The sequence below is a fragment of the Cyanistes caeruleus genome, chromosome 20 (genome assembly GCF_971803275.1).
Source record: "Cyanistes caeruleus chromosome 20, bCyaCae1.hap1.1, whole genome shotgun sequence".
Taxonomy (NCBI): domain Eukaryota; kingdom Metazoa; phylum Chordata; class Aves; order Passeriformes; family Paridae; genus Cyanistes; species Cyanistes caeruleus.
Window position 1 is genome coordinate 8,565,693 of NC_141720.1, and position 27,515 is coordinate 8,593,207.

General features: G+C 45.2%; 1 protein-coding gene across 8 annotated transcripts in view; it reads left to right on the top strand.

The window, feature by feature from the left end:
• The window catches only part of DAB2IP (DAB2 interacting protein), a 186,364-nt gene that overhangs the window by 70,036 nt on the left and 88,813 nt on the right, over positions 1-27,515 (top strand). For all 8 annotated transcript variants that reach the window (XM_086858334.1, XM_086858337.1, XM_086858338.1 and 5 more), the window contains 2 exons: positions 2,346-2,449; positions 19,984-20,102. In XM_086858334.1, coding sequence (XP_086714460.1) covers positions 2,381-2,449; positions 19,984-20,102 — 188 coding nt within the window. In that variant the 5' untranslated portion in view covers positions 2,346-2,380. The remainder of the gene's footprint in view (positions 1-2,345; positions 2,450-19,983; positions 20,103-27,515) is intronic.

Genomic DNA, 27,515 nt, shown 5'->3' on the forward strand with positions numbered 1-27,515 from the left:
TAACGTGGGTGAGCCCTGGGCCCTCTGTGCTATTGAGAGGTGACACAGAACTGCCACTGTATCTGTCCAGACAGAGATGGAAGTTCAGGAGAGGTTGGGAAGAAAAGGCCAAAATCAGATACTGAATCTGATCTCTTATAGCTTGCTTATTTTATGCACAAGTGGATAAATTTGACAGAAATCACAGAAAATAAGGCTGGAAGGAATTTCAGGAGGTGTCTGGTATCTGTCTGCCCCAGGAGAGGGCAGGGAAGGAAGCCCAGTGTCCCTGAACCTCGCTGGGCAGGGAGAGTTCCCCCTCTCTGGAGCGTCAGTTCCAGGGTGTAACTGTCCATGGCAAGATGGGACTGTTTCCAGTGCCTAGCCCAAATATCTTCTGCTGCAAATTAAGACATTTCTTTTTCAGCCTCTAGTGACTGTGGAGAGTTTTTATTACTGGCTTACAGTGCCCTTTTCCATGGCCCTGGGCTTGCTGTGGCAGCATGGCTGATGCCAGGCCCTGGGCAGAGTGACCCGGCCTCAGATGGTGCCTCCAGCCCCAAAGAAGTAAAAAAGCACTTAAACTTTTATATATTCATACTGCTTACCATGTAAAGCTGCTCTGCTGTACATTCCTGGAGTTACTAATTTACCTGTAAGCTATTTTTATTAACCTTTAAAACAAACAGCTCCCCCCACATCCCCCCCAACACCCACACCCACCCCTACTTCTGGTTATTTCTGGTTTCTTACAGAGGGTTTTGCAATGTGTCTCTCCTGCAGTGAAACCCACGGTGCTTAAACCAAGCTAAAATTGAGATTTGACTCCAAACATTTCATGAACCATAAGTTTAATAATTACAGGAGGGTTTAGGTGTCAGACCATCTCTGTGTTTGGTCTGGGGTCACACTGATGTTTGCTGGCTGTGCTTAGGGGATATTTTAATGATGAAGTAAGAAGCTAAGCTGGGGGACTGTTACCCCACACAGGTGCTTTCCCTCAGTGCTGAGCAGTGTTTGGGCCAGGAGGGAGCACGTGGTGAAAATAATTTCTTGTAGCTGCCATTCACATAATGTCATTGTTCCTGTTTTCTAACCAGGTGTGTGAGAAATGCTTTAAACAATGTTGATTTTTCCGGTCATTAAGAAAATGCAAAGCAGCTTCTTCAGTTGTCATCTCGAGCTCACTTTCCAAATGCTGTAATCAAGTAGTTTCTTTATGACAGTCCAAAAACAAAAGAAAGCTCAAAGGAATAGAGTAGGAGCCTGAATCTTCTGAGAGGAGATGACACCAAAGGATTTTACTGCTTGAGATTCAAAGTGCAGCTTTCTGCAGAGAAAGTGCCCCAGACATTTGAAGGCTCAGCTGCAAGTTGGGAAGGCAGTGAGCTGCTGGTTTGGGCTGGCTTTCACGCAGGTTCTGTGGCAACCAAGGACGATGTCACTGAGCCAGCACCTCACCCATCCATGGCTGGAATCTCAACCTCTTCTTTTGGAATAGTTTAAGACACATCTCAGGAATTGTTGGGTGAAATTGCTGGTTTTAGTTGTTTCTTACAGTCAGCCTTGGCAAGGGCAGAACTTAGCTGAGGAGACAGCCTCCATGGAAATGCTTGGCTAAGGGGGACTCTGGAGAGGTTTTGGGAAGGGAAACTTGTTACAAGGTCTGAGCATCACTAAATGGTAGCTTGGAAATAAATCTGATTTCCTGAGTTCCATGATGCTTTCAAAGAGGGTTTGTAAACTGAGGAAAGACCACTTTACAATGCTGTGGCTGACCTGTCCTAACATCTTTCTAAATCTCAGTCTTGAGCAGAGTTGTTCATTTTGCCTTTTCAGCCCCCTCCCTTCCTTGCCAATGGGGAAGGAGGTAAGTATTCCTATCCTCATTTTATATTTTAGCAAAAGCAGGATTTAATGATTTTTTCCTGGTTCCAAAGCAAATTGCTAGAGGAATTAGAGAGGTAGCTTAAGCATCCTGTGCCTCTAACCCCATTAGCAGTTTCCCCGAGGAGGATCAAATCCACGAGTGCACGAATCTGTACTTTGCATATAATTCTCACTCATCTCAATACAGTTTTTGTTTACTCATCTGCAGACTGGAAATAATGATAATGCCAACCTGTCAGGCATTATCTGAAGCTTACAGTTGTATAAAAAATGCTAATTGTTGAAGGTGAAAGTCTTGCTGATGGAATGTTGTTCCAGGCAGCCTGGGGAAACACGAGTGGAATCCGTGGGGTCGTCGCGCTGGCTCATTCGCGAGGACATCTCGGGGGGAGACGCCACATTTTGCACGGCCTGCTGGCTTTCCTGGGCTCCCTGTGCTGCTGGTTTGTAACTGTCCCTTGTTTTCTGTCCCCCAGAGTCCCCCCCGGAGCGCTGCGGGCAGAGGCGCAGCATGCCCAGCGGCATCTCAGAGAAGAACCCCAGCATGGAGCCCGCGGCCACCACGCCCTTCAGGGTCACGGTCAGTGTCTCCCCTCTTCAGTAGTGGGGTCCTCATGAGTGAGAGCCTGGGGGGCTGCCAGAGGGGAAAGGAACCTGCTCACCCTGAGAGAAATGCTGCTGTGAAACTGGGGGCTTGTTTGTAGGGAAGTGAGGTGCTGATAGATACTGTTAGCAACAAGCAGCTGTCAGATGTATCCTGGTAGAGCAGTAGGGTTTGAACGGAGTCTGAAGCTTGGGAGACTTTCCTGGAGAGGTTTCCCAGGTGAGTCCTGGTGCAGTGTATTCCTGGGTGCATTTACCTGTCTGCAGCTGTACAGTGTGTGCTCACACTCCTACAGAGAGAAAATCTCCTCTAGAGGAACCTGTCATTAACTCACGGGCCACCTGCCAAGCTGGGATTGCCCAGAGCCTGGGATCCTGTCCCAGCAGGAGCCTGCAGGAGCCATCCACACTTTCCATGGCTTCAATCCCTGTGCCTTGAGATGTGACTGGTTGCTCACTACCATGACTATCAGTGGTCTCGGTGCTCCATGGGAAGGGCAGTGCTGTGTCCATTGGCAGACAGGAGCAGGGACCCCAGGAATGGGATGTGTCAGTGCTGAGCCCTGGCTGTCAGTGCCCAGTATCAGCACAGCGTGAAGAGTGTGAGCACACACTCCCCTCCCTGCTCCCTGCACACATCAGGTGTCTGGGCTGGCTCTCCTTGCACACAGCTATTTTTCTTCAGAGAACACACAAATAAATGGTCTTGCAGCAGGTTTGCTCCATGCTCAGGTTTGCTCCAGGTTTTCTCTGCAGGCCACACCTTCTTTACAGACTCAGCTGCTGCTTACCAAACTCAGGGAGGCAGAACCAGAACTTCAAAGGATAGACAATGGTGCAATCTGAAAGAAAATAATCTGAGCACACCCAGTTCACCTGAGAGCATTTGCCCTGGTGAGTGAGTCATGATTGGCTGTTTGGACAAAGAGTTTATTTTAGTTCTAGAAATTGTTCTTCCAGCCATCAGAACCTATTGATCTCAATGAATGAGTATCCTTGAACCTTAAACAACTACTGCTGGTTGGTGAAAATGGCAAAACATGATGGGAAAATCTGGATTCTTTACAGGACAGAGGATTTGGGAATATTTTTCTTAGTGTCCCTGTAGTCAAAGAAAATAAAAAGCTATTTATCCCTTTCCAATGGCATATATCCTGCTTTTTGGGTTTTTTGAGAAGCTGTTCCAGCTTTGAGCAGGTCAGCCTCTGGTGGTGGAACAGCTGTGGGATGCAGTTCCTTGCTTTGAGCAGCTCTGTTACTCAGCGTGGATTAAATAAGGGCAGCCATCACACGGGTAATACATGACATTTGTCTTCTCTGAGTTCAAATCCACCCTCATCTCATTTCTCCCCCGCTCCCCCTCCGAGTGTCACTGCATTAATATGAATGGCTTCATTAGGTACAGTTGGTGCGGCTGCCCAGCCTTCAGCAGATGTCTGACTTTAGAAATATATTCTCCCTCACCTTCCTTCATTAACCAGAGGAACATTAGCAGTCAGTCCACTCCAGCCACTGGGAATAGTAATTAGTGCCTTAGTTTAGTGGTAATGGGATTATTACTTTTGAGCCTGCTGTTGTAGGTTTGGAAATTGTAAGCTTTTCATATTTTACAGCTGATTGTTCTTCCCTGACATCTCCATCCTTCTGCTGTTGAGTCTCCAAGGGCCTGGGAAGCTCAGGAGCCATTGGATTCAGATATTTTGGCAGTCTTGCACTCCCAGTTGCTTTGTTTCATTTCAAAACCAGAGCAAACTAGGGTGGAAATTTGGGAACTTCCCTTGGGACTTCTCTTCCCATACAGAAGTCTGTCAGGCAGGTTACAGATAATTGGGCATTGTGGTTTTTGAAAACAAGAGCTCCTGGTAGTTTTTGAATTATAGAATATAAACCTTGAAAATCAAGTCTTCAGATTTCTATATCTCAATATGTGACTTAACTGTTCTTACCCCCTCTCCTAAAAGAAATTTTTAATGAAGCTTCTTAAACTTGGAAAAATCTCCTGTAGTCCTGGTTATCTCATGCTGTACAAGAATTATTTTCCATGTAAATCCCTCCCTTCACTTCCATGCTCTCAGAGCTCTGTATGAGCTGATGCAGAATGAGAAATTCAAGGCTCCAACCCAAGTGATCCCTGAGCTGAGGTCCCTTGTCCTGAGCCTGCTCTCAGTGCCAAGTGTTCAGATTTTAATCTCCACATCCAGTGGGCAGCTGGCAGCAGCTGGTGATGCTACAGGGCTGGAGACACCAACGTGTCCCTTCTCCATGGCTGTGCTTAAAGCCTTGCTTTTAGGAGAATCTAGAGAAGCATTTTGCCTCTTTGAGTTGAATCCCAATAGTTTGAGGTGTGAAATGGGTAAAACCTGAAATTTGTGGGGTATTTTGTCAAACTCAGGGGCCAAAAGCTGGGAAAATCTGCTGAGTGCCAATGAAATTCCCCTCTGTGCCCACCTTACAGGGAAGTGGTGCAGGGGAGGATTTGCTGAGACACACTGGGGAGGACTCACTCCCATCCCATCAAGCACTGCCATCTATTGACTCCTTCTGTTAGAGCCCAATTTACTTCATATGCTAGGAAAATATCTCAGGCCAGGCAAAATCCAAATTGCCAAAAAACTTGAGGAAGCATCTGTGTTCTGTCTTTTACTAAACAGAATTCAGGATTTCTTTCTCCAACCCTTTAATCCTCAGTTCTAGCATTAATAATTTGCTTTCCAGGAGCACAAAAAATACTTCAGTGCTTCTTCTGCTTGAAGCCACGTTGTCTCCAAAAATCCCCCAAAACCACACCAAAACACAGTTTTTCTTCTTCTTGTAACATGAACTTGTTTTCCTGCAGTTTTCCTGCCTGTTTGGGCTCGGTACACAGCTGAATTTGCAGTGATCCATCATAAGCTACTCTTACAGCATTCCTCCATCTATCCTGGTTTTAATCCTTGATAAATGAAGTATTAAATACTAATGGCAGTAAATGGAAACTCCTGGAGAGATGAAAGTGAAGAGCCCTTCTGCCATTCCTCTTCACTGAACATAATCCTAAATAATGGGATCCCAGTTCAAGCTGCTGTGGACAAGATATTGAAGGATTTTTATTCCCCCCAAGTTTTTGCATGTGCATAATACACACTCTATTTTCCATTTAATTTTTTTTAAGGCAGTCATGTAAATTATATTATAATGATTTGACTTTGGAAAATTTATGTTCCTGTATTATGTGGAGAGTGGAATGGCACTTCCCTCGGCATGATCACCCCTATTTAATTGAAATGTAATTGTTTACTAAACCATTGCAGCTCAAAGGGAAAATTACTGTCATTTTGGTCTGTGGCTGCATACATTAAAGTGCCCCTTTTGCAGGGATTGAATTTAAAGAGAATGGAAACATTATCACAGATGATATATAAACATAAAGCCATTATCATTAAACTGTCAGCTGCAACTGACTTTGGGTAACCAGCGTTAGTGGCAGCAAGAAATATGGAAATTACTTGGAGAATGTATCTGTCAGTTCAGTCACTGCTTCTGCAATAGGCCATGCTTGGAAGCTTTGGGGTTGTGAACATTTTAGGGATTGGAAGAAAAATGAGGTCGTTTGGAGGCTTTGCAGTTATTTCCAGTCTCCCTGGTACTGCTTGGCAGAAATCAAGAGGGCTCATCTGGCCCTCAGAGGGATTTTCAGGTACCCAGAACCCAGACCTTGTACCTTGAGCATCCTTTGTGGATGGATTTCCAGGCTCTCCACAAAGGTGGTTCATTCTTACCACCCTCATTTTCCAGCTGGGAAAATCGAGGGAGGGAAAACTTAACTAACTTAAATTTGATCATGCTCCAAAGCCCAAAAATACATCCTGAGCTGAATTTCTTCATTTCTAATTCCCAATCCTGGTGTTAACCACTAGCTAAGCTATTCCTAATTACCTCTCTGAAATCCTCCTCAGTTTCAAGAGAATTAAATATTCCCCAAATTGATGCTGTAATGTGAAAATGAGTAAGAGGGTTCCTGGACTCCCAAGTCCTTGTTCTTAGGGCAGAAATGCTTCGACTTTCTTACTTTCTCTGCCAGCACCTCATATTGTCAAATTTCCAATTGCTTGCTATTTGAATTAGAGCCTTCTGCCTTATTTGTCTAAGTCATCTTATTAAAATAAATCTGTGAGTATTTTTGATCTTTAATTTTTTGCTTGTCCTTTATGAGACATGACATAAATTCTAGTTAAGGTATGACGGATAAATTTCATTTTGAAAAAGGGAATCTTTTTCCCCACTCAATGCTTCCTAGCACAGTGATTGGAAGGTGAATCTGACTGTAAATATATTTTTAATTCTTTGAGTCTGACCCTGTATCTTGATTACTTTTTAAGTAAATCTGAAATTTCCAGTTGGGGAGTACTGGAAGACAGCATGGTCAGAGATAGGAAGGACTGTCAGATTTCAACACAGAGCTGCAGTCCAAACCACTGAGGATTTATGATGTGCATCAAGCGGGAGACAAGAATGACAGGATAAAAGACATGGTGCTATGACCTGCTTCACTGAAAGGGGCTCAGCAAGGCAGGGTATGGATTTTTTCCCCTTTTGAACTGAGTATGTTCCAGGGAGGTCTCTTTGTCAGAGCCTACAGCTGTCTGAAGGACAGTTTTAGAGAAAAGAAGAGCATAAGGGCTCATCAACAGCTTAATTCACACACTGAGGCCATTTCTCTATAGAAGTACAAGTGATCCTGTTGTAGTTTTTGTGGGGTTCTGGCCTGCATTTGATTGCTGCCACACTGGGGTGGCTGGACAGCAGAGGCTTCCTGGGGCAGGGCTGGCTCTGGTGGGGCAGTGAGGAGGGGATGGCAATGACCTGGTGCTGCTCCATCTGGAGGAGGCTTGTGAGGATCCTCACAGTGCCCAGGCAGAGCCCCTGGGTTAACCTGCAGCTTCCATCAAGAGGGAAATGCCACAAAGCAGTGAATTTCTGTGTCCCAGCACCATGGAAATGTGTTCTGGACTAGGACAGGAGCTCATCTTGTTGCTTCCTGTGTGAATCTTGGGCAGTGCATAAACAGGGAAACTTGTGCTTCTGGGGAAGATAAAGTCAAATACTGTGTAGTTCTTGGGTGGGAAAGCGGAAAACAAATGTTTCAGGAAGTTGCCTGGCTCTGCAGAGGGTCTGAATTGGCACAGTTCCATCGATTTTGTCCAGCTGCTGCAGATGTTTACACTTTCTCAGCCTCTGAGGACACTGGACCGATCCCTCTGGGCTGTGTGAAACCCATGACTCCGAGCAGGGCTCAAGGTCCCAGGGTGAACAGCAGAAAATCCTTGAGACTGGGACAGATTCCTTGTGCCAGAAATGAAAAGGGAAGGAGTGAGAGTGAGAAAGCAGCTCCAAACTCCCTCTCCCCAGAAAGCCTGAGCAAGTTTTTGTGGGAAAACCTGTGCTGTTCTCCCAATTTCATGACTCTCCTCAGATCCCTCCATTCCTCCACTCCTGGGGAAGCAGTGTTGTAGCCAGATGAGAAATACCAACAGCTCCTGTGTGTTTTCATGGAGAGAGCCCATGGGAGGAATATTTAACATTTAGGCAGTAAGTAGGGCTAATAGGAAATGCTAATTCACATTTCATTCTTTTGATCAGTGTATATTGAATGATAATTACAGTGATAGTACTTGGCACTTCTGTAGCACCTTTCATCTGGAGCTGTTAAAGTGTTCTGCCAATCTGAATGAATTGAGGCTTGCAGGCACTGTGGGGTTGCAATTTACCATAATGCCTGAAAATAAATGGTAAACTAAGGCCTGGGAAGATTATACCACTTTCCCTATCATTCAAAATCTGTATGAAGCAGTGGGACTATGTAGTAGTGCTGCTGGTCATCTCATAACAAACAAAACCAGCTCAAGGCATCACTATAGATGGTGAAAGTGGTTTAAACCAGCCAGGTGACTGGCCTTTACTCTCTAAAACATGTTTGTTTGGCATTTTTTGTGGTAATTTACCAATTCAACATACACTAAGGTGCTCTGGTGTATTTTTGTTTGAATTCCCCCCACAAAGACAGAGAAACAATCTCAGATTCTCCCTGGATTTTTCAGCAACATGCTTAGATCCATAACCATTCTTTAGAGATTTCCATCTCCAAAGGATGATTTGAACAGAAATGTTCATTTCAAAGCTACTGTAAGAAAAAAACTGATAGTTTTTCGGTCTCTTCCCAGGAAGCCCAAGTGCAAACAGCCTGGACTAATTGATAGGCTGTAGGGAGGCAAATGGACCTGACTGGTTTCATTTCTATGGAGTGAATGAAAGGCAGAAAGCAAACAAACAAAAGCTTCAATTTGTTTAAACCTCTGGGCACTGAAAACTCTCACATTGCTGGTAGCACAGAGAAAAGAGGGCCATTAGAATATCCAACATGACAGTGTCCCTTTAATTTGTTTCTGGGTCACAGATAAAGAATTGTCCTGCAGATATGAAAGGTAGGATAATAAACACATTCCATTCTCCCTCTTTCAGTAGCACTGACATTGTGCTTTCAGAAAACAAGTCAAAGCGTGGAAGGTATTATCTGAATCTCCTGGAGACTGGAACATGAGTGCCCATTGCATCAGGACCTTCATCTCTGAACTTCATTCACTGGGGATTTGTACTGCTTTAGCTCAGGGATATTCAGTATTTGCTTAAATACTGAATTCATTGCACTGCAATTCATAGAAATCTGTGTCATTGCCACAGTTCACCCTGAGCAGTTTTCACTACATGTCTACCAAGTTTTGTTTTTGAGGCAGATTTTTTTTCTAGTTTAGACTAAACACTTCTCCTTAATTGCCAGAACATATTTTGAGCCATAATTTCTTGGTCTTTCACTGCAGATGGTTCACATGGCACCTGTGGACTTTGGTAATAATGAGGTAATAATGGTAATAATTATTACCAATAATTTGGTAATAACGAGGAATTTGGTAATAATTTCCTGTGCCAGGAAATCGTGGGAGAGATGCCCCATCCCAGCTGGCAGCGATCTTGTCTGTGTTGTTCATCCCATGGAAGTGGCAGAGCTTCAGCAGATATGGAGGAGCTTATGGCCCTTGATTGTTTGGAAGTTGTTTTGGAGGTTTCTTCTTCCCCTCCAAATCCCCACGCTGCCTCGTGTGAGGCTGTTTCTCCAGGTGGTGACACTGTTGTTCCAAACCAAGTGCAGCTGCTTGGAACAGCAGGTCTGCTGCCATTCTCTCCTGGTGATTGCGTGGACTCAGGACATTGCAGCTAAAGAACTTTGGTTCCTGGCTCTGGGTGGAGCACACATGGGAAGATGACATTGATTCCTAGATACTTTTTTTCAAACTTTAGTTGCCATGGAAACAAGATTCCCTTTCTCCTCCATGCTGTCACTTTTCCTCAGCACTGCACTCTGATAAGCAATAGGCTGTGTTTGTCCTCCCCACACTCTTTTTCCCAGTGATATTCATGGCTCAGGCATCAAGGATAATTTGAGAGAGCTGGGGAAGCTCTGCTGCTTTTCCTGAGGTGTTCAGGTGTTCCCAGGCCTGGCGCTCTGCCAGAAACTTTCTTGTCTTTATCTTCCTCCGTAATTACGGTGGATCATATCTTCCCTGCAACATTTTTCAAAGCACCAAGGAAATTAGCTCCAGAACTAATCATGTCTTTATTTCCTGAATGGCTCCGTGTAGTTCCCTACACAGCTCTGCAGAATGGGATTCACCCTGAGCAGCGTAACCTGTCCCTGTCCTTGTCCCCTCCCTTCATTCCTGCCTTTTGCAGGAATTGGAGATCATCTCCATGGCATTCCCATGATGGCACAGCCTGGCCTGACTGGAGCACATCATTAAGGTTACTTTACCTGACTAAACTCAGGGTTAATTTCCTTCCCATTTCCCAAAGGGTCCCATGGAAAAGGCGAGGGGTGATGGGGACGGGCTGCTCCTGGACAGAGGCTGTTTAGACACAAGAAGAATTAAACTTTTGCTCTTCTTAGGGGGTGGAGGAGGAGACCTTCATATCCCTTCCTGGGAAACAAGGGAGTGTCCCAGCTGGTGTGGCCCTGGCTGTGACTGAGGGACACATGCTGGCCCTGCCCTCGGGCCCTCTGGGAACGAAACCTTCCTTGATAATTAGCAACCAAGTCAAAAATAGTTAAAGAATAAGCAAATGACACTTAAATCTGCCTGATAGAATTGAAATTTCCTGCAGGGTGACAAAGTTCTGCTTTAAAGACTGTAAATCCACTGCTAATAATTAGGCAAGAAATAGTCACTGCTAAGACCCAAAAATAGGATCTGTCACTTGCAATGTCTGTCTTATTGTTTTGAGGGATAAACCAGCAGTGAACTTAATTTTTGCCTCCAGTTCCTGAGGGATATTCTTTTTGGTTTATATCTTTCAGTGTGAGTGTTTTAAGAGAATTGTCAGTTGTGCTGCCTCACATCACCTTCCTCAGCACCTCAGCCCAAAATCAGACACAAAGCACGAGCTGAGGAGGGAAAGAAAAGGAGTAAAGGTGGAGAAAAAGAGCGGGGAGTAGTCTTGCCTTGGTTTTCATTTCTCTCTGAGCTTTCTTAATCAAAAAGCTCTCTGATCTTTGTGTCCTGAAGGATGGAGAAATCATGAAAGCCAGGCTGGTACTCTTGGAAATGTCACATGTGCGTTTTATTTATCCTTCCATTGTAATTTTTCTCCTTTTTTCCAAAGCTGTAAGTAGGAGGTGAATCAAACTGAAATAGTCATTTTCATAAATTCTGATATGAGGATAAATGAACTTCATCTTCAGTATTTGCACAATGTCTGGGAAGTGAGTTGTCTAGGGAGGTAGATAGGGGAAATGCAGGGCTGATGTATCATCTGAATTCCAGTTGGTATTCCCCACACCTTCACAAAAGTGAGCATTTTTTGTTTGATTGCAGCTGTAATTATTGCTGAATACAAATGTTCCAATTTAAGTGGCAGAAATGTGGGGAAAGTCTTTGAAGCCAAGAGCATCTGCCTGGAACATGAGTTTCATATTTGAATGAATAACTTTTACTGCAAAATTACACAATGAATCCCTACATTCAAAAGATAATAATATTTTTTTTTACTCTAAACACATCATCTACCAACTGCTTTTTAAAATTTATTGGCTTGGCAGCTGGTTTTGTAGAAAATGTGTTACTAAAAGCACACAAGGTTTGTCAGAGAAAATGAGGCAGCTTGGTGTTGATACCTTCCTGTAGACTTAGAGCTGGCCATCAATATTGTGGAAAATGGGATTCTCTTTTCCAGCATTTGCTCTGCCCCAGAGGTTTCAGGTGGAAGTGAGCAGGGAGGTGCCTGACACAGCAGGACATCAAAGTAGGGAAAGCAGGGATAAAACACACTCATGAACCAGTTTACTCTGCATCATACCCAAAGGTGGACTTTAAAAGGGAGCAGTAATGTAAAGAGGTTTATGGAGATGGTTTTCTCCTCTCCCCTGTGTGTTTATTGCTCCTCCTGGCGAGCTCTGATACCTGTTTTACCAGGAGCGATGTGTTTGGATGGTAGGAGTGAGCACTTGAGAAGTAATCCTGGCTTTGCAGCTTATCTGGGGACAGTCAGTGTAGCAAATCACTTGGACAGCTCTGCCTTCACCCCCTCCCTCTGTGCCCTGCCAAACCCTCTGTTCTGACAGCATCTCCTACCTGCTCTCCCACCTCCTCGAGCCTGCCCTCGTTTCTCCCTCCTTGGACAGTAAGCTTGTTGAAGCATGGATCTGCCTGGGGACTGCCTTTTAAAAAGGCATGTTCTCATTTCTGAGATTGGGAAAGAATTAAATTAATCTGCTTTATATGAAAAAACACTTTTTTTCCTGAAACAGAAAGGCACAATGGTTGATGCCAACTATTCCTAGACAGGTTTTGTACCTGGTGTAACTGTACTGAGCTCAGGCCTCAGTGACCCACTGGAGCTCAAGTGCTGCCCCACAGAAATAGTTCCAAAGTGCAGCTCTTAAAGCTCCTGAGCTCCTTAGCCCTTGACAAAACCTCAGGGGAGCTGGATCAGGATGTTTCAGAGTTTTGGATACAGCAGTTTGTCCTCTGGGTTGGGGGGACTCCATTGTGCCTGTTAAATAAGGAAACTGCTCCATCCCACTGAAATCCTCCTGCAGGTGCCATCCTTGCCTGGGTCAGGCTGTCCCCAGTCCTGCTCTCTTTGGGTGAATCACTGGGTTTGCTCTTCAAGGTTACTTACATTTTCCCTGTGTCTCTGTTTCTGCATATTTCATCCCTGATTGCTCAATTACCCTTCTTCTACCTTCCCAAGGAATATTTATCTGTCTTGTTGGGATGTGAAATGTTGACAGTATGATAATTATGGAGCTGGGAACAAATAATCCAGAGTAGTGTGGGTTTGTTTTAATAGGAGAACAAAAGAATCCAAATTGGAAAACCAGGTGATCCCTGAGTAACAACAACTGTCAAAGCGTGGTTGTCATCTGGATTTCTTCCTGACACTTGAATTCTTTCATCCTTTATTAATGTCCCACCTGTTCCCTGTCCACGTTCTGTGGGAGTCATAGGTGCTAATTGGAAAATCCAGACCCAGACTTCCCAAGGTTCCTGTTACTTTACCAAAGGCTGGGAAGGGAATCTTCCCAGAACAGAAAAGGAACAGAGTGAAATTTTGCAAAGAAGCAATTAGTTGAAAATATCAGGGAGAACGTCCTGAGCTGAGAGCTGCCAGTCCATGGAATTCTTTCTCCAGGGCAGTGGGAGAAGACCCTGTGACCAAGGCAGTTTCAACAGGATAGGTAAAATCTTTATGAAAATGGAGCTCAAGCAGCAATCCTTTATTGGCCAGAGGTGGGAAAGGGATGAGATGTTGTGTGTTAATGTGTTCTGTTACTGCTGCTTCTCTGTGATTTGCTGATACTCACATGTGTGAGATTTGCCATATTCATAATTAACCCCCAGTGCTTCTCATTTGATGTAATTCCAGCTTTCCTGACCTGGTCAGACCCACACTGTCCCCTGGGTGACCTGGGGGACATCAGTGCATCTTCATCTGATTTTTCAGATGGGCTGAGCGGAGTGTTTGCAATGTCACTGCAGATCTGATTCATCTCTGGCCATGGCAGGGCAGTGTTGCTAAGCAGCACTTACAACATGAGCTGCTTCTCCCATTCCAGGGCTGCTTCATGGCCTGGCTCCAGACAGCCCTCTCACCATCCTCAGTGCTGGATCTCCGTGTTTATCCTTCAACAAGAGCACAAGTCTGACCAAGTCTGACCACAGCGTGTGGAGCAGCAGGGCTGGAGTTCTTCTTGCCAGTTCCATCTGGCCACACACTGGGTTTGCAGCTATTTTGTCATTCCTTTCGGGTTTAGCCTAATTCCAAGACACTTCTGTCTCAGAGGGGCTCTCCTCACCCCTTTAGAATGAAGTTTCAGGGTAACATCAGTCAGAGCAAGTGGTGGTTCCTTGCTCCTAGTGAGACATCAGGAGAAGTTTAGATGAGATATTAGGAAGAATTTCTTCATGGAAAGGATTGTCCAGTGTTGGAACAACTGCACAGGGAATGGTAGAGTCCCCATTCCTGGAGGTGGCACTTGGGGACGTGGTTCAGTGGTGAGCAGGGTGGTGGTGCTGGGTTGATAGCTGGACTATGGTGATATTAAAGGTCTTTTCCAACCTTAAAAATTCCATGATGGTCTGATCTGCTTCTGCCCCTAGGGCTCACAGGGTGACTGGGAACAGTCCTGAGATTCATCAAATTAAATGGAGCAAGAGACACTGAGGGACTTTGCACCCACATGAACAAAGGCATGGGTTCAGAAGGAGAACACACATTAATCTGTGGTGCATTTCTAGGCCCAGAGAGGATAAACTCTTCTGGTTTTCCTTTGAAGTTCACATCTCTCCTGCTCTGCAGACTTTGGGAAACTTTCGCTTTCCTTTTCCCTGGGATTGCATTGAGCAAATCTTCAGAGCAGGCTGGGCTTTGCCATGTAAATAGAATTTGGAGGTGTTGGTTGACAAACTTGCAGAAGTGTCATTTCCTAACATTTCTGCAGGTTTCTCATAAGTGTGGGGGTGTCTTCAGCCTCAAGGTTGATGCTTTCTTGCCTCCCACGTGCCCAAGCTCAAAACAGCCCCTGTACAGGCCTCGTTTATCCTGGAAATGCACTTTTTTGGGGAAGGGAATTCCATAGGGGCCATGTGCTCGGTCACCTGAACAGAGCCCTTCATCACACCTGACAGGAGCAGAGCTGCAGGACAGCAAAGCAACTTATAACTCCAAAGTTCAAATCAGAAAGAGCTGACAGAAATAAATGATATATGAAGTGTTTGAGGGGCTACAGACACTTCCAGCCCTGTGCTTCTACCACTGAACAAATGAAAAATATTTGATCCATAAAGGTCAGTGCTTTACAGAAATTCCCCTCCTGCCCTGCTTCACTGCCAGGGACCACCTGGGGGATTATTTCTGTTCTTGGGCTTCCAAGAGACACAAATGGTGCCTGAACTCACCCTCAGGGTTGTTTTGGGCTCTGCATTCTTGGGGTAGCTCAGTGCAGTCGTGTTCTAGAGAGAGAAAGGTAAAAATGTGCACTTAGATGTCTTTACCTAGTCAGAAGCAGCATCAGATGCTCCCCAAAAAAGGTTTCTCTTTTATTTTGAAAGCTAAGACTAACATTGGTAATTGTAGAAATGGGTAAACTCACTTGTTTGGAACATTTATGGCTATAAAAGGATGCTTAGTGTTGGCACAGCTCTACTTGTTTCACAAATACAAATATTAATTATCCATTCAGTGGAGCCTCAATAAGAGGATATTTCCATGTGCTGTGCAGGAGGAGAAAAAACCCAAACTAATTCCAGAATTAAATTAAGTTTAATATAAAAAATAAAAACTGTAAATCCCAGAATGAGTCTGGTAGAAAAGATTTACTCCCAGTTTTAAACCTTATCCCTGACATAGCAGAACACATGGAGACCTGGGCTGAAAGGCTACATTGCACACTTGTACTCACAGCAAACACTTATTTATAGCAGTTTCCTTATTATGAGTAGTGAAAAAATTCCTGATGTCCTCCCATGTCCCCCAGAGTTGAGATTTGCTTGAACTAAAACAAAAAGATGTGGAAGAACTATAAAAATAAACCCATCTGTTCAGTATTCTTGTGATCTGCCTTTGTAGGGGCTGTTCTGTGTGGGTTTGGGGTGAGAAGCCAGGGTTGTGTCTGTGCTCCTGTCTGACCAGTGCTCCCCAGTGCCCCCCAGTGCCCTCCCAGTGCCCCCCAGTGCCCTCCCAGTGCTCTCCCAGTGCCCCCCAGTGCCCTCCCAGTGCTCTCCCAGTGGCCTCCCTGTGCCCCCCAGTGCTTCCCAGTGCCCCAAGCCAGACCTCACACTGCCCCAGCCTCTCCCTGTTTTCCTGGCTTAAAGAACGTGAAGAGCTGCCAGCACTCTTCCAAAGAAAGCTGCTCATGAGGCATCCAGCCTGATTTATTGATATATCATTTTATAAATTTTATCTCTATTGTGTTTCCATGGTGCTGAATTTTTACCTTTATAACTTTATCGTGTGGGTTCACTGCGAGTGAACATTATTGGTGTGGGAGTCAGCTCCAGACACAAGACTTGCATCATTACTTTATGTTTAATAAAACAGGAGCTCCAGATTTTGCTGTCATTAACACTCTGCTCAGTTTTGTCCCCCTCCCTTTTTCTCTCCCCTTTCTGGTTTTTTTCGTGTTGCCCCAGGGCGTGTGGAATTCTACAGTTCCTGCATCTCAAAGGCATATGGTGCTGCTGGGTTTGCACATATGCTTTAAAAGTATTATAATACCAAAAATATTCAAACATTGTAATAGAATATAAGATTATATCCAGGTTTTAGCGTAATTGAAAATGCCAAATTTGATAAGGAAGAAAAATTTAAATGAGAGTCCCACCTTCCTCGATCTGCAGTGAGATGATGGCATTGGATTTTGGGTTTGTCAAATATGTAATAAAAGAGCCCAAATCACAGCAGATTTAATTGTGCTGTTTTGAATTGTGCCATCCTGTTTTAGCTGAAGTTACTGTGCTTGTGATTAAGCCATTCCTCAAAAGGATTTGTTTTGTTTTCTTCTGCCTTCATTCTTTGTGTCTTACAATGTCTTCAGTCAGCTCTTGTGATTAGAGCGATTGCACTCCGGGCTTGGAGATGTCAGAGGCAAAACAGCAGAAACAAAGCAAGAAAAGCAACGCTCTTGCACTTGGAAAGTGAAGTTGGTGCTCAGTGGGAGCTCTGCGTGCTCCCAGAGAAGCTGTGGCTGCCCCTGGATCCCTGGGAGTGTCCCAGGCCAGGCTTGGGACACCCCCAGGACGGGTCTTGGAGCAGCCTGGGAGAGTGGGAGGTGTTCCTGCCATGGCAGGGGTGACACTGGGTGCTGTTTAAGGTCCTCCCAACCCAAACCGCTCTGGGATTCCATGAGCATTCCATTCCTGGCATCCTCCTTTCTTGCCAGGCTCAATGAATTCTGTGCCACATTGCTCTGTGGGCTTTCAGGGTTTGCATGGGGCCATACTCCTGACCATAGTGATTGTCTCTAAAGACCCTAAAAGATCTCCTCTTGCTCAGATCTTAGGCTGTGCAGGGATGAGTTTATACAGCTGGTACCTCTGCCTCCATTGTAAAGGATATTTCATGATTTATTCTAGCTGAAGGGATCCTTGGGCACTGCAGATTTCTATTTTTTGTCATTTCATAGAGACTATTAACTTCTGAATGAAACCTTTCTCAGTTACTAGTTTAATCTTTGCTAAGATATTTTTACTGGTGGTGAATGCTGCCCACACACAGGAAGACACAATTCTGCCCTAGACATCTCTCAATATAAACTTAAAAGTGTATAAAGAACATGCATGCAAAGGGCAGTGCTTTAATTGCTGGAACTGCCAAGAATGCAGCTCAGCTAGAGGAGCAGGCAATGCTCAGAGGGTGGGATTAGCCTTGTTTGTCTGGAGATCAGAATCAAATGTTGTTTAAAGTCATAAATGAAGAAGAAATGCATCATGTCCTTATGATCTCACTAGGAAAGCTCGGCGGTCACACCCCAGGTCAGAATCTCTCTCTTGTATTTTCACAGACAAATTTCTGCCTTTTTTTCTTACCCCACCTAAAAATTACAGAAGGTATTAATTCACACATTAGGCTTTCTGATCTCTGGTGTGCACTATGGAGGTGCAAAGTATCACTATAGCAGCATAATTTATCAGCATTAAAATCTCTGACATCTCATTCTCCCAAGGAAGCTGGCAATGAAAACAGAAAATGGCTCTGTGTGATTTCCTTCTGGTGGCAACAAATGTAAAAACAATGGGAAACAGAAGGAAAGTAATGTCTTGTTGCAACCCTAAATTCTAATTTCCAAATCCTGCACGAATCATGGAGCAGTTGTGGAGATGTGGAATGTACAATTGAGGAAGAAAAATGTCACCATTGCCTGCAGAAGGCATTTGGGTTTTTCCTTGTCAGTGCCCTGTCCAGAGTTCAAAGCTATTTCTGGATTGAAGAAGGGGCTGGATAAAATGAGGACATATTTGTGGGTGGGCTGGCAGTGATTAAGGAACTCCAATCTCTCTTTCCTGGGCCAGAACCTTCTCACCAGAGTTTAGGGCAATGTCAGGTGTTTGGCCAGGCGTGTATTTTCCCTTCACAGCAAATATTGGCCAGTGTCCATTGCAGGCAACCAGAGCCCAGTCCAGTCAGAGGAACAAGAGCATGGAGAGTTGATAGGATGAGTGTGGGGCTGATACCACATTGATAGGGTGAGTGTGGGACTGATACCACATTGATAGGGTGAGTGTGGGGCTGATACCACACTGATACCAGGAGTAGGAGGCTGGATAAGGTCTGAGTACCAAGGGAAACATCTTAACAATGCTCTAGATAATGCAAATCCTCAAATTTTCTTTTCACAGCCATGTTTCCCTATAGTACAAAATTCTCTGAAGGTATTTCTCAGGGACAGAACCCTTTTGAAAAGGCTTTTGTTATCTCACAGGTTGGCTTTGTGCAGTATGACAGAGTGTACAATGTGATGGCCTGTGTTTTATACCTCCTGCTATTTCAGTCATGCAAATAGCTCCTGGAGAAACATTCACTCCACACAAATGCATATTACATACCTCGTTTGTAAGTAAAGTGGCACTTAATAAATGTGAAACACCTTTGGTTATCAAGATGTTTGAAATTCTTGGTGCACTTACGAACAGGAAAGTCACTTCCATAACAAGAGCCACACAGAGTGCCCAGGGAGATTTTGCAGCTTGAGAAAGACATAATGTGAGCCATGAATATCCAAGGTGGGGAAGGAGTGTTTAAATGGCATGTACAAATGACAGGCTCCATAGAAGTTAGACTGTGATTATCGCCCTGCAAGATATATTAAAGGTATTCATTTATAAAAGTGAGCTGCTGAGGATCTATTCCTGTGTGTTGAGTGGAGAAACTCCTGAGGCTCCTGCCTGGAGCAGGGGGTGCACTGTGGGCAGGGCTGGGATGCTGCTCTGGTACTCTCACACTTCCTCACGCGTGTCAGAAGCTGTGTTTGATCCCTGGACATCTTCCCCCTTTCCTGGGGCTGGGGAAGGAAAGCAGCGTGTGCAGAACCTCAGGTTCTGCAGGGATTTGCTGAGTTGTTTATGTGGAGCTGAAATGTTTCTTTACTGTGATGCTCCATAGAAGGAACACACCTTCAGGCTTCACCCCAAAATCCTGGTTTCTCTTTAAAATGTCCCCCGCTGTCTCTGGCCAAAGTGTTTGACCCTCTCGCACCATTCTCATACGCTGTAGATTCCGGCCAGCACAGTAATATTATACTTTTAGTGCCTTATTTAGCGGAGAAATTAAATGTAATGTTCAGATTATGTAGAACATTAACTCCTAACAATAAGCAAATAACACATTAGAAGCTTTGCTATTAAATCGTTTGGTGCTGGCTCTGCTGTGGAGCTCTCCAGGAGCTGTGACTTTTGTTCCGCGAGGGAGGAGGCTCGGCGGAGAAGGAACGAGCCGGGCTCTCTGTCCTCCCTCTATAAGGTGGTGCCCGTGCCCCGAGCCCACGGGCGGTGTTAGGACGAGCTTTCCGGAGCTCCATCCATGTAGCCGAAACAGCTGAGCCCGGCTGTGCCGGCCATGGCCGCGAGTCCCGGCGGCTCGGAGCAGGTACCGGGGCCGTGCCCGGCTCTGCGGGGGAGGCGTCTGGGCTGGGGCTGCCGGACCCTCGGCCAGCCCCCGCTCCCGTCAGGAGCCGCGATGTGCCAGTCTCGTCTTTCAGACGGGATTTTTATGGGAGCTGATGGTTGCCAGGGCAACAGAGGCTTCGGGGAGTCTCGCGCGCCGCAGCCCCGGCCGGGGAGCGCCGGGAGCAGATGTTGGCTGACGCCAGGCGCTGCCAGCGCTGCTCATGCGGGAGCTGCCGAGGACGCTGTGCCCGGCTGCACGGGCGGCTCCGCTCCCGCTCCCCTCTGCCTTGTAATTTAGTATTCTTGTCTCACCCCACAGGGGTTCCTCAGCCGTCGGCTTAAAGGCTCCATCAAAAGGACAAAGAGCCAACCGAAGCTCGATAGGAACAGCAGCTTCCGGCACATTTTACCTGGCTTCAGGAGTGTGGACCATGAAAGGTAAGGGGACGTTTCGCGGAGGGTGTGGGAGAGAGAAGGAGGATATTGATTTTTCCAGCGCTTGTGAAGATCTTGCTTGTCTTATTCAGAGCAAGGACTGCATCTCTGATAGAAGTAGACTCGGTTAATTGCAGAGGGGTAGTTTTAATTTGTTGCTGAGGGTACGGTGCAAGCCCTCCCTTTTCAGGTTAAATTCCAGGTGCAGAGAAGCCTGACTGCTCTCCTTCCTCTTCCCCAATAAATCCTAAATTGATGCACCAGCATATAAATAGCACAGAGATGCAGCAGCTAGAGCCGACTGATGCAGGTGAGGGAGGGAGGGATGCTCCCGCACTGGACTGCACCGATCACTACTGGGTTCCACACGGTAGGAACAATACTGTGGAACAATAACAACCACGATCTCCCCAAATCCCTCTCTCCCTCTCTCACACATCCGGCTCCATCCCGCAGTTGTCTGCCGTCATTACACGGAGATGGAGCCTCGGCGTGTGGCCGGAGCTGCTGCTTCTGCCTGAGCCATGACAGGAGCTCAGTCCAGGAGGGATGTGCTGCAGGGAATGTGCAGATGGATCTGATAAAGCATTTCACGTGGGATGGCCAGTACTGGAGAAAACTGAGAGTAAAATAGAAGAGAAATGAGATCTTTGAGATTCTTCAGCTGGTTAGAAAGTAGAGCAGCTCTTTAGTGGATTTGTGTGTATTTACGTCTGTGTAGATTTGTGTTAGTGTGAGCTTCAGACAGGCACCGCTCGAGGTAAATTCATGTGTAAATTCACATGCAGATCAAGGTCATGCTTGGGGAAGACAGGTTCATTTACCAACCACAACCCAGTGGTTTCTTCCAAAAGGAAGATCTTTCAACCTTACATAAATCGTTCTGGGGAGTGACAGAAATACTGAAGTCTGGAAAAGTCTGTGTCTGAAAATTCCGCCAGGCTGGACATACCCTGATGTAACCAGTTCAGAGCAGTTTAATACACCAGGATGGTACTTGAGAACCCATTGAGTAAATACTTCACTTTGAAAAGCAATGACAACTTACTCTGTTTTAGCTGTACTTATTCTTTGGAGCTTTTGAAGCTCACAAACAATTGTCAATCTGGATTTTACCGGACCTATTGCAGCCTCCTAAGCTTTTTCCTTCTGGATTGTGAAGTGAAGTGATTGTGCTGGTTAGTGCCGAGTAAGATTTCAGGTATTACTCTCTGGGCAGGCAGAGTTGATTTGATTCCTGTGCTGCAGTTTTCCCAAACGCTCGAAGTAGGGCACTGTGTTCCAGAGGGAAGCGAGCGGAGCCGGGTGGCCGGGAGTGTGCCTACGGTGCTGCTGCTTTGCTCAAAGAACAGGCAGATTAGGCAAGGTTTCCCTTCTACCTGGATGAGTTTTGTTTCATTCTGTGACTTGGCAGGATAGCACATGGGAATTAACTGTTCTGGCCAGCCCTTCAGCCAGAGTCATTTTCCCAAATTAAGCCTTGTAATTTCCCTGCCCTCCCAGCACAGCAGCCCTGGGAGCTGGCTGGGCTTCCCAAGACCCAGATGTACTGCAACTTCTCCTTAAAGAGACTCGGGGAATCTGAGTCACATTTGCAGCATAGAGCTTAAAGGGTGTCTTAGAGGAGAGTTGGCACTTGGCAGCCTCAAATAACCAAGGATTTGCTTATATGAGTATGAGAAACTGAAAATGAATGCTACCTTCATGATACCTGAGATTAGACCTTCTGTTAGGCAGGCATCTCTCAAAAATGCACTTCTTCTGTGATACACAGACATCCCTGAGCTGCAGGACACTGAGACTCAGAGGCTTTTGACAGCAGGCTCTTAGTCCCTCGCTGCCATCGCAGTGTCAGATCTGTCAGGTGAGCAGGAGTCCTCTGCAGGAGAGCTTGGCCTTAGGGACTGTTGCTCTCAGAGAGGTGAAAGCAAAGCAACAGCTGGGTCTCTCAGTCATGCAGCGAGGCTTTGGTTACAGAAGATAATTTTATCTTTCTGAACATTCCCATCCCATTGTATGTGCACAATGTGCATGAAAGAGCTCAGGTCTTTCAGATCATTTTCATGCATTTGCTGCTGTGCTTGTCTTGCTTGTAATCCAAGAACTGTTTCAGAGAAGCATTTGGTATTGGAATATTCGCCTCTTAAATATTTGATTCTTGACTCCATCTTGTATCGAAGCTGATTGTTCAGGAGCCACTCCTCTGCTTGTGGAAGTCACCATTGTAACAGTGCTCTGTTCTGGAGCGTGGGCCAATTTTTGTGGGAATGCCGTAGCAAAAATGAATAGTGCAGTAAATGCAGTCAAAACACTCCAGGTTGAAATACTGAGCTACAGTAGATGCTAAATGCTTCTGTTACTTGGCTTCTTTGTATCTAAATTGGGACTGTTCCTGCCTTTTAATTCCTTTATTTTTCCCTTCCTTGTTTCCCTTCCATGTCCTGTTTATCCTGCAGATGAATTTATGAAATACATGAACTGTGCACATGCATGTTGAGACAGATAATGACACGGATGTGGCTTGTGTGTGGGGCAGAGAATGTAAACAAATACATTTCACTAAATTACTGTGGGGTTCACGTGGATGGATTTGGCCAAATTTTGCCACTCTTGTGCACGCTGGGTTTTTTCCTGTTACAGTAACAGTAATATGATTATTGGTAGTAAAAGAAGCAAAATCAGAGCAAGTGTAACTCACCTTCTGTATGAGAGGTGCATTAATATGGTACAATCAGAGTATGTAAATATGAGATCTAAAGGAAGATTGTGGAATGAGTGTTCCTTTCAATTTGCTGGCTGGTCATACTGCTTGTTAGAGCTAAAAAGGGTTCCAAAAAGTGGCTTTTTGCTAACAATGTCTTCTGCCTCCTGATTTATTACAGCAGCTCACTAAGTTTTTATCGTGGAGCACTGAATGCTTGGCTTTGTAGTGGCCTCTGGAATCAGCCACAAATCAAGCATTTGGCAGATGGATTTTTCTTAATTGGACCCACATTTCTCCTACAAAATCTGTGATGGAGAAAATTTCTGGGTTGGACATGGAGCACAGGGAGGAGAGGCAGAGAAGGGAGAGAAGGTTGTTCTGCTGCAGTTGTTAATTATTGGTGGGGGTGTATTGCTGATGCTTTACTTGTAGTGGCAAAGGTGATTTTACACCAGCATTGAGAGGGCAGGGCCACAGTATCACTGTGCTTTCAGATTGTCTTGATTTGGTGAAAAGTGGGTGCTCTGGGTAACTCTGTGTTCTGATGGAATCCCTGAACTGATCATTGCTGGAGACACCTTTCCTCAGCTTACCTAGAATCCATTTAATGCTACGGGATTACCAACATTTGTGATTATTTTGCAAAGTTTTTGGTTTTGTTTTTTATAATTCCAGGAGATAACATTCTATTTAAGCTTTTATTGGCACTACAAAAGCCTGAGCATATGGTTGATTGTTAAATGAGCCTCAGCCTTGGAAGGGGTACAGCCCTGCGTTAATAACAGCAGCAACTTGCACTACTGAGACTTCCTCTTTCAACTCCTTTTTGTCTTTAGCCCATCCAAAATTTTTGCTTCTAATCCACAGAGGGAAGAGGAATTGTACAAGTCATGTACTGCAGCACATTTAATTCCTACTGTAGTGCCCATGCTGTCTGTTGTAGGAGCTTTCCATGTGCACAAAGCTTATTTTGGTGCACCAGGAGCTGATGAACATCTGTGCTCCTGCAGCAAACTTAGTTTGGGAGTTCTTGGAGATCTAATTTGTTTATTCCCAACAAACCTGACATGCCAAATATTTTTAGGCATGATGAAATTGGTTAAGTTTGATGAGAACCTGGTGAGTGCTGCATGATGAAGGATGAAGAAGTTGCTCAATTTCCTCTGGAATTGGAAAGAGGAATGACTCATCCTGCAGAAGTAGGACACTGGCAGACCCCAGAACCACAGAGGGCTTTCAGATCTGTGTGATCAAGTGCTGGAAAGCTGCTTCCTCTTCTGGCTCCTGCTAAAATGGTTTTATCCAGGGAAGCTGGCTGAGTAGGGAAACCTACACTAGAGGGGACCCCTGGAAGGGTGGCACTGACACCGCTCTACTGACAGCCGAGCTCTGCCTTTGATTGCCATGAAGATATTGAGGAAACCCTGCAGTTTGTGTAGGGGAACCATCCAGCTCCATCAGCTGTGACTGAAATGCAGAATAAAACATCTTGCACAGCCAGGAGCATCCAACAGTCACTCGTGTGACATTCCATGTCATTCATGCCGGGGGCGGTGCCCGTCCCCATTTCCCTCCTACATCAACAGATTTTAGCAGAAAAATCAAGATTCAAGGACAGGCTCAGAATTCAGACTGGCCACATGCAGTCCCTGCATTTATACCAAGGTTGCTTTGTTCTGGAATAAGCAAATCAGCCTTTTAATGGGGTTCCTTTGCAAAATATTTCTTGAACCAGAAAGTTAATTACTGATCTCTAATTAGTGGCTGGGTTAAGAGGCTAGAGTGAAATCAGAGAGAACTGCTTTGAAGGAGAGATGCAGGAAGAAATTACCATTTCTCTCCATAAACTGTGATGTTCCCCATCTTCTTCTCATGGTATCAGGAAGTTTTGACATTTTTAAAAGGAAAATGTTGTTAATGGAAAGAGGGCATTTTCTGGAAGGCACTGAAAGAATGGTAATTTAATAACTCCAGGAGGGACAGAGATGGGTTGAAAGCAATGTGGGGCCTTTCAGCTTCTCCCAAAGCAGCAGCAAGGTCCCAACTGTTCCTCCTGTTAATTTGACTTTTGGAGATACCTGTGAACTTGTATCAGAAGCTGCCTGAGGTAAATGCATTCCCCATTCTCAAAGGGTACAGAAACACTTCCTTTATCCTGCTCATCCAAAGCAACTCCCTAACTGATCAGGGGGTCACGCCTAAAGCTTTCAGTAAAGACTGTATTAGCTCCTGGTAATTCATCAAGTCATAATAAATGTCAGGGGACGGGCTAAGAGGCTGGAATGATTTTCAAAGAGTCATAGAATCATGGCAGAATTTTCATAGCCTTTTTCCCAGTTCTGCACTCGCTGGTTCCTGACAGCCCCGTGCCCCACGGGGTGCAGCCGGCACTGTTGACTCGACGTGGAGTCACGGAGCAAAATTAGAAAATCCTTCCTGCTCCGGCATATGCAGCACTGCTGGGATAATTGGCTTCATGCATCTTACAATTAGCTTGCAAAAATATGTTTTGCATCCCTGACCTTTTCTCTATACGCAAGGCCATTGTTTCCCTGTCCTGCTTAATTACAAAATAGAGCGTTGTGTGAGGAGAGAGATGACATCGTTGGATCGTCGGCTCTAATTTGACGAGACATCGTAATGGGGAGTTTTCATACTGAGGGCACTGAATTAGTGTAGTGTGAAGCCACATTTCTGCAAACCTACTAAATAAGGAGAAGTTAATTTTCTGCTCTATCTTTTTGACGTTTGTAATCAAAGCATTGTATTCCAGCTGCAGATGGTTAGCGCGTGAGGGATGTTTGGGAAACGCCGACAATCGCGAGGCATTGTCTGCACGGCCGAGGATCAGGTTGATTAATGGATACAAGGATGCTTGCTTTCATTTTGCTGTTCTCCCAGCCTGAATACACATTATTGACTCGGTGGCCACTGCCTGGCAGCTGGGATGTGATGGTGCAGCAGTGCACACCTCAGGGGTACAAGCAGAGAGCTCTGCTCGTGTCCCTGGAGCACAGACTGAGTCAGGGCGACACTTCTGCTGCATTGTGGCCCATGGTGTCGTGATACTCTTCAGGTTGAAGACACATACTGCTACTCCATTGCATCAACATTTTGTTTCCAAACAGACCATTTATTCTGACTTTGCCCTGGTGAGGCTTTCATGTGCATGAATTTCAGTGCAATTACATTAGCATTACTCTTCATGTCAATAACCTCAAAGGAAAAAAAAAGAGAAAGAAAATGCCATCACTGCAGCTTTTCTACCAGAGGATGCTTTCTGTTCCTTCTAGTCTCTTCTCTGCTTTTCTAATTATCATCTGTTTACAATAGATACTGAGATACTTCTGTCCCAGGCTTAAACATGCCCCTGCCGTGGGCAGGGACACCTCCCACAGCCCTGAGCAGCCTGCTCTGTGGAAAGGGGTGGAATGAGATGAGCTTTAAGGTCCCTTGCAAACCAAACCAGTCTGGGATTCTGGGATTCTGGCATGCAGAGAAAACTGCTCCTGGTGAAACCATCACTCATCCACTGAGGGGAGCAGTCCTGCTCTCCCCAGCCCCGCTGCCTCCTGCCCACACTTTCCCCTTCCCATCCCATGGTCTCGGGAAGGGCAGCAAGTGGATTCAATGGGAAATGATTATTTAAGGGGTGCTTTTATCTTTGGCTGGGGCACTGAACCAGCTCCAGTAGCTGCAGAGAAGCAGGAAGATGGCAGAGCAGGGGCTCTCCCTGTTTCTGGCACGTGCAGCTGTGTTTAATGGGATGGAACTGTACTCTCAGTTTCTGCCCCCTGTGCTGTGTGGGCCTGGGCGAGGGGTGTCCAATTGGCATCTGCCTCCAATTTCCATCTTCCATGGAATCTCCCATCTCCTAGGAGAGGTCCATTGCATGTAGGTTCCCACTTTGCTGTCCTTTACTCTGTCATTTCTAGTGGCAATTAGTTTGAACAATAAATGGTTTTATCTCTTGGGAGGAAAGAAGGAAGAAATGTTTTTAAGTAACTTTTCAAACCAACTTCCGCTCTGTTCTTTATTGAAACCTTGCAAAACCTCGATTGGAAAATCTGTGTGAGGAATAAAGAGTTGCAAGTGAGCATGGAACTGAGGTGGGGAAGGGTTCCAAGCCTTTGTTCAGAGCTGGGAGACGCCGATGTTTGACGTGTGTTCCTTGTTATCCCGGCTCTTATGGCAGTGCTTGGGCCCTGAAATCCACCGATTGTAGCTGGAGGCAGCAGCTGAAGCTGGAGCTCACTGCTGGCTCTGACTTGTACAGAGCACTGCCTGTGATGATGTTCAGGACTTGTGAATACCAAATAACTCAGTTGAGTTCATCTGTCAGCTGGGAGGGAAGGAAAAACCAGATTGAGGAAAAAATGTTTCCTCCTTACCATATTGTTTAATAAAACCTTAGGATATAGAGCTTCTGAAATGGTGATTAGTGAGATTTCAAGTGCTTTGTTCACCTATGGATGTCTTATGATAGTGATATTATGATGCTTATCTGGCTGGCAGTGTTTACAATTCAAATCTTCAGTACAACTACAGAATGTCTCACTTAGGTTCTCTTCCACACAATTCAGCTCTGGTGTGATGAAAAAAAAAGCAAAAACTGATTTTAATTGAATTAAACCAAAGCATTTTAGCTGGAATTAAAATGTAATTTGTTTAAAAATACTGAACTGATTTGAATTAAAGCCAGAAATATGAAT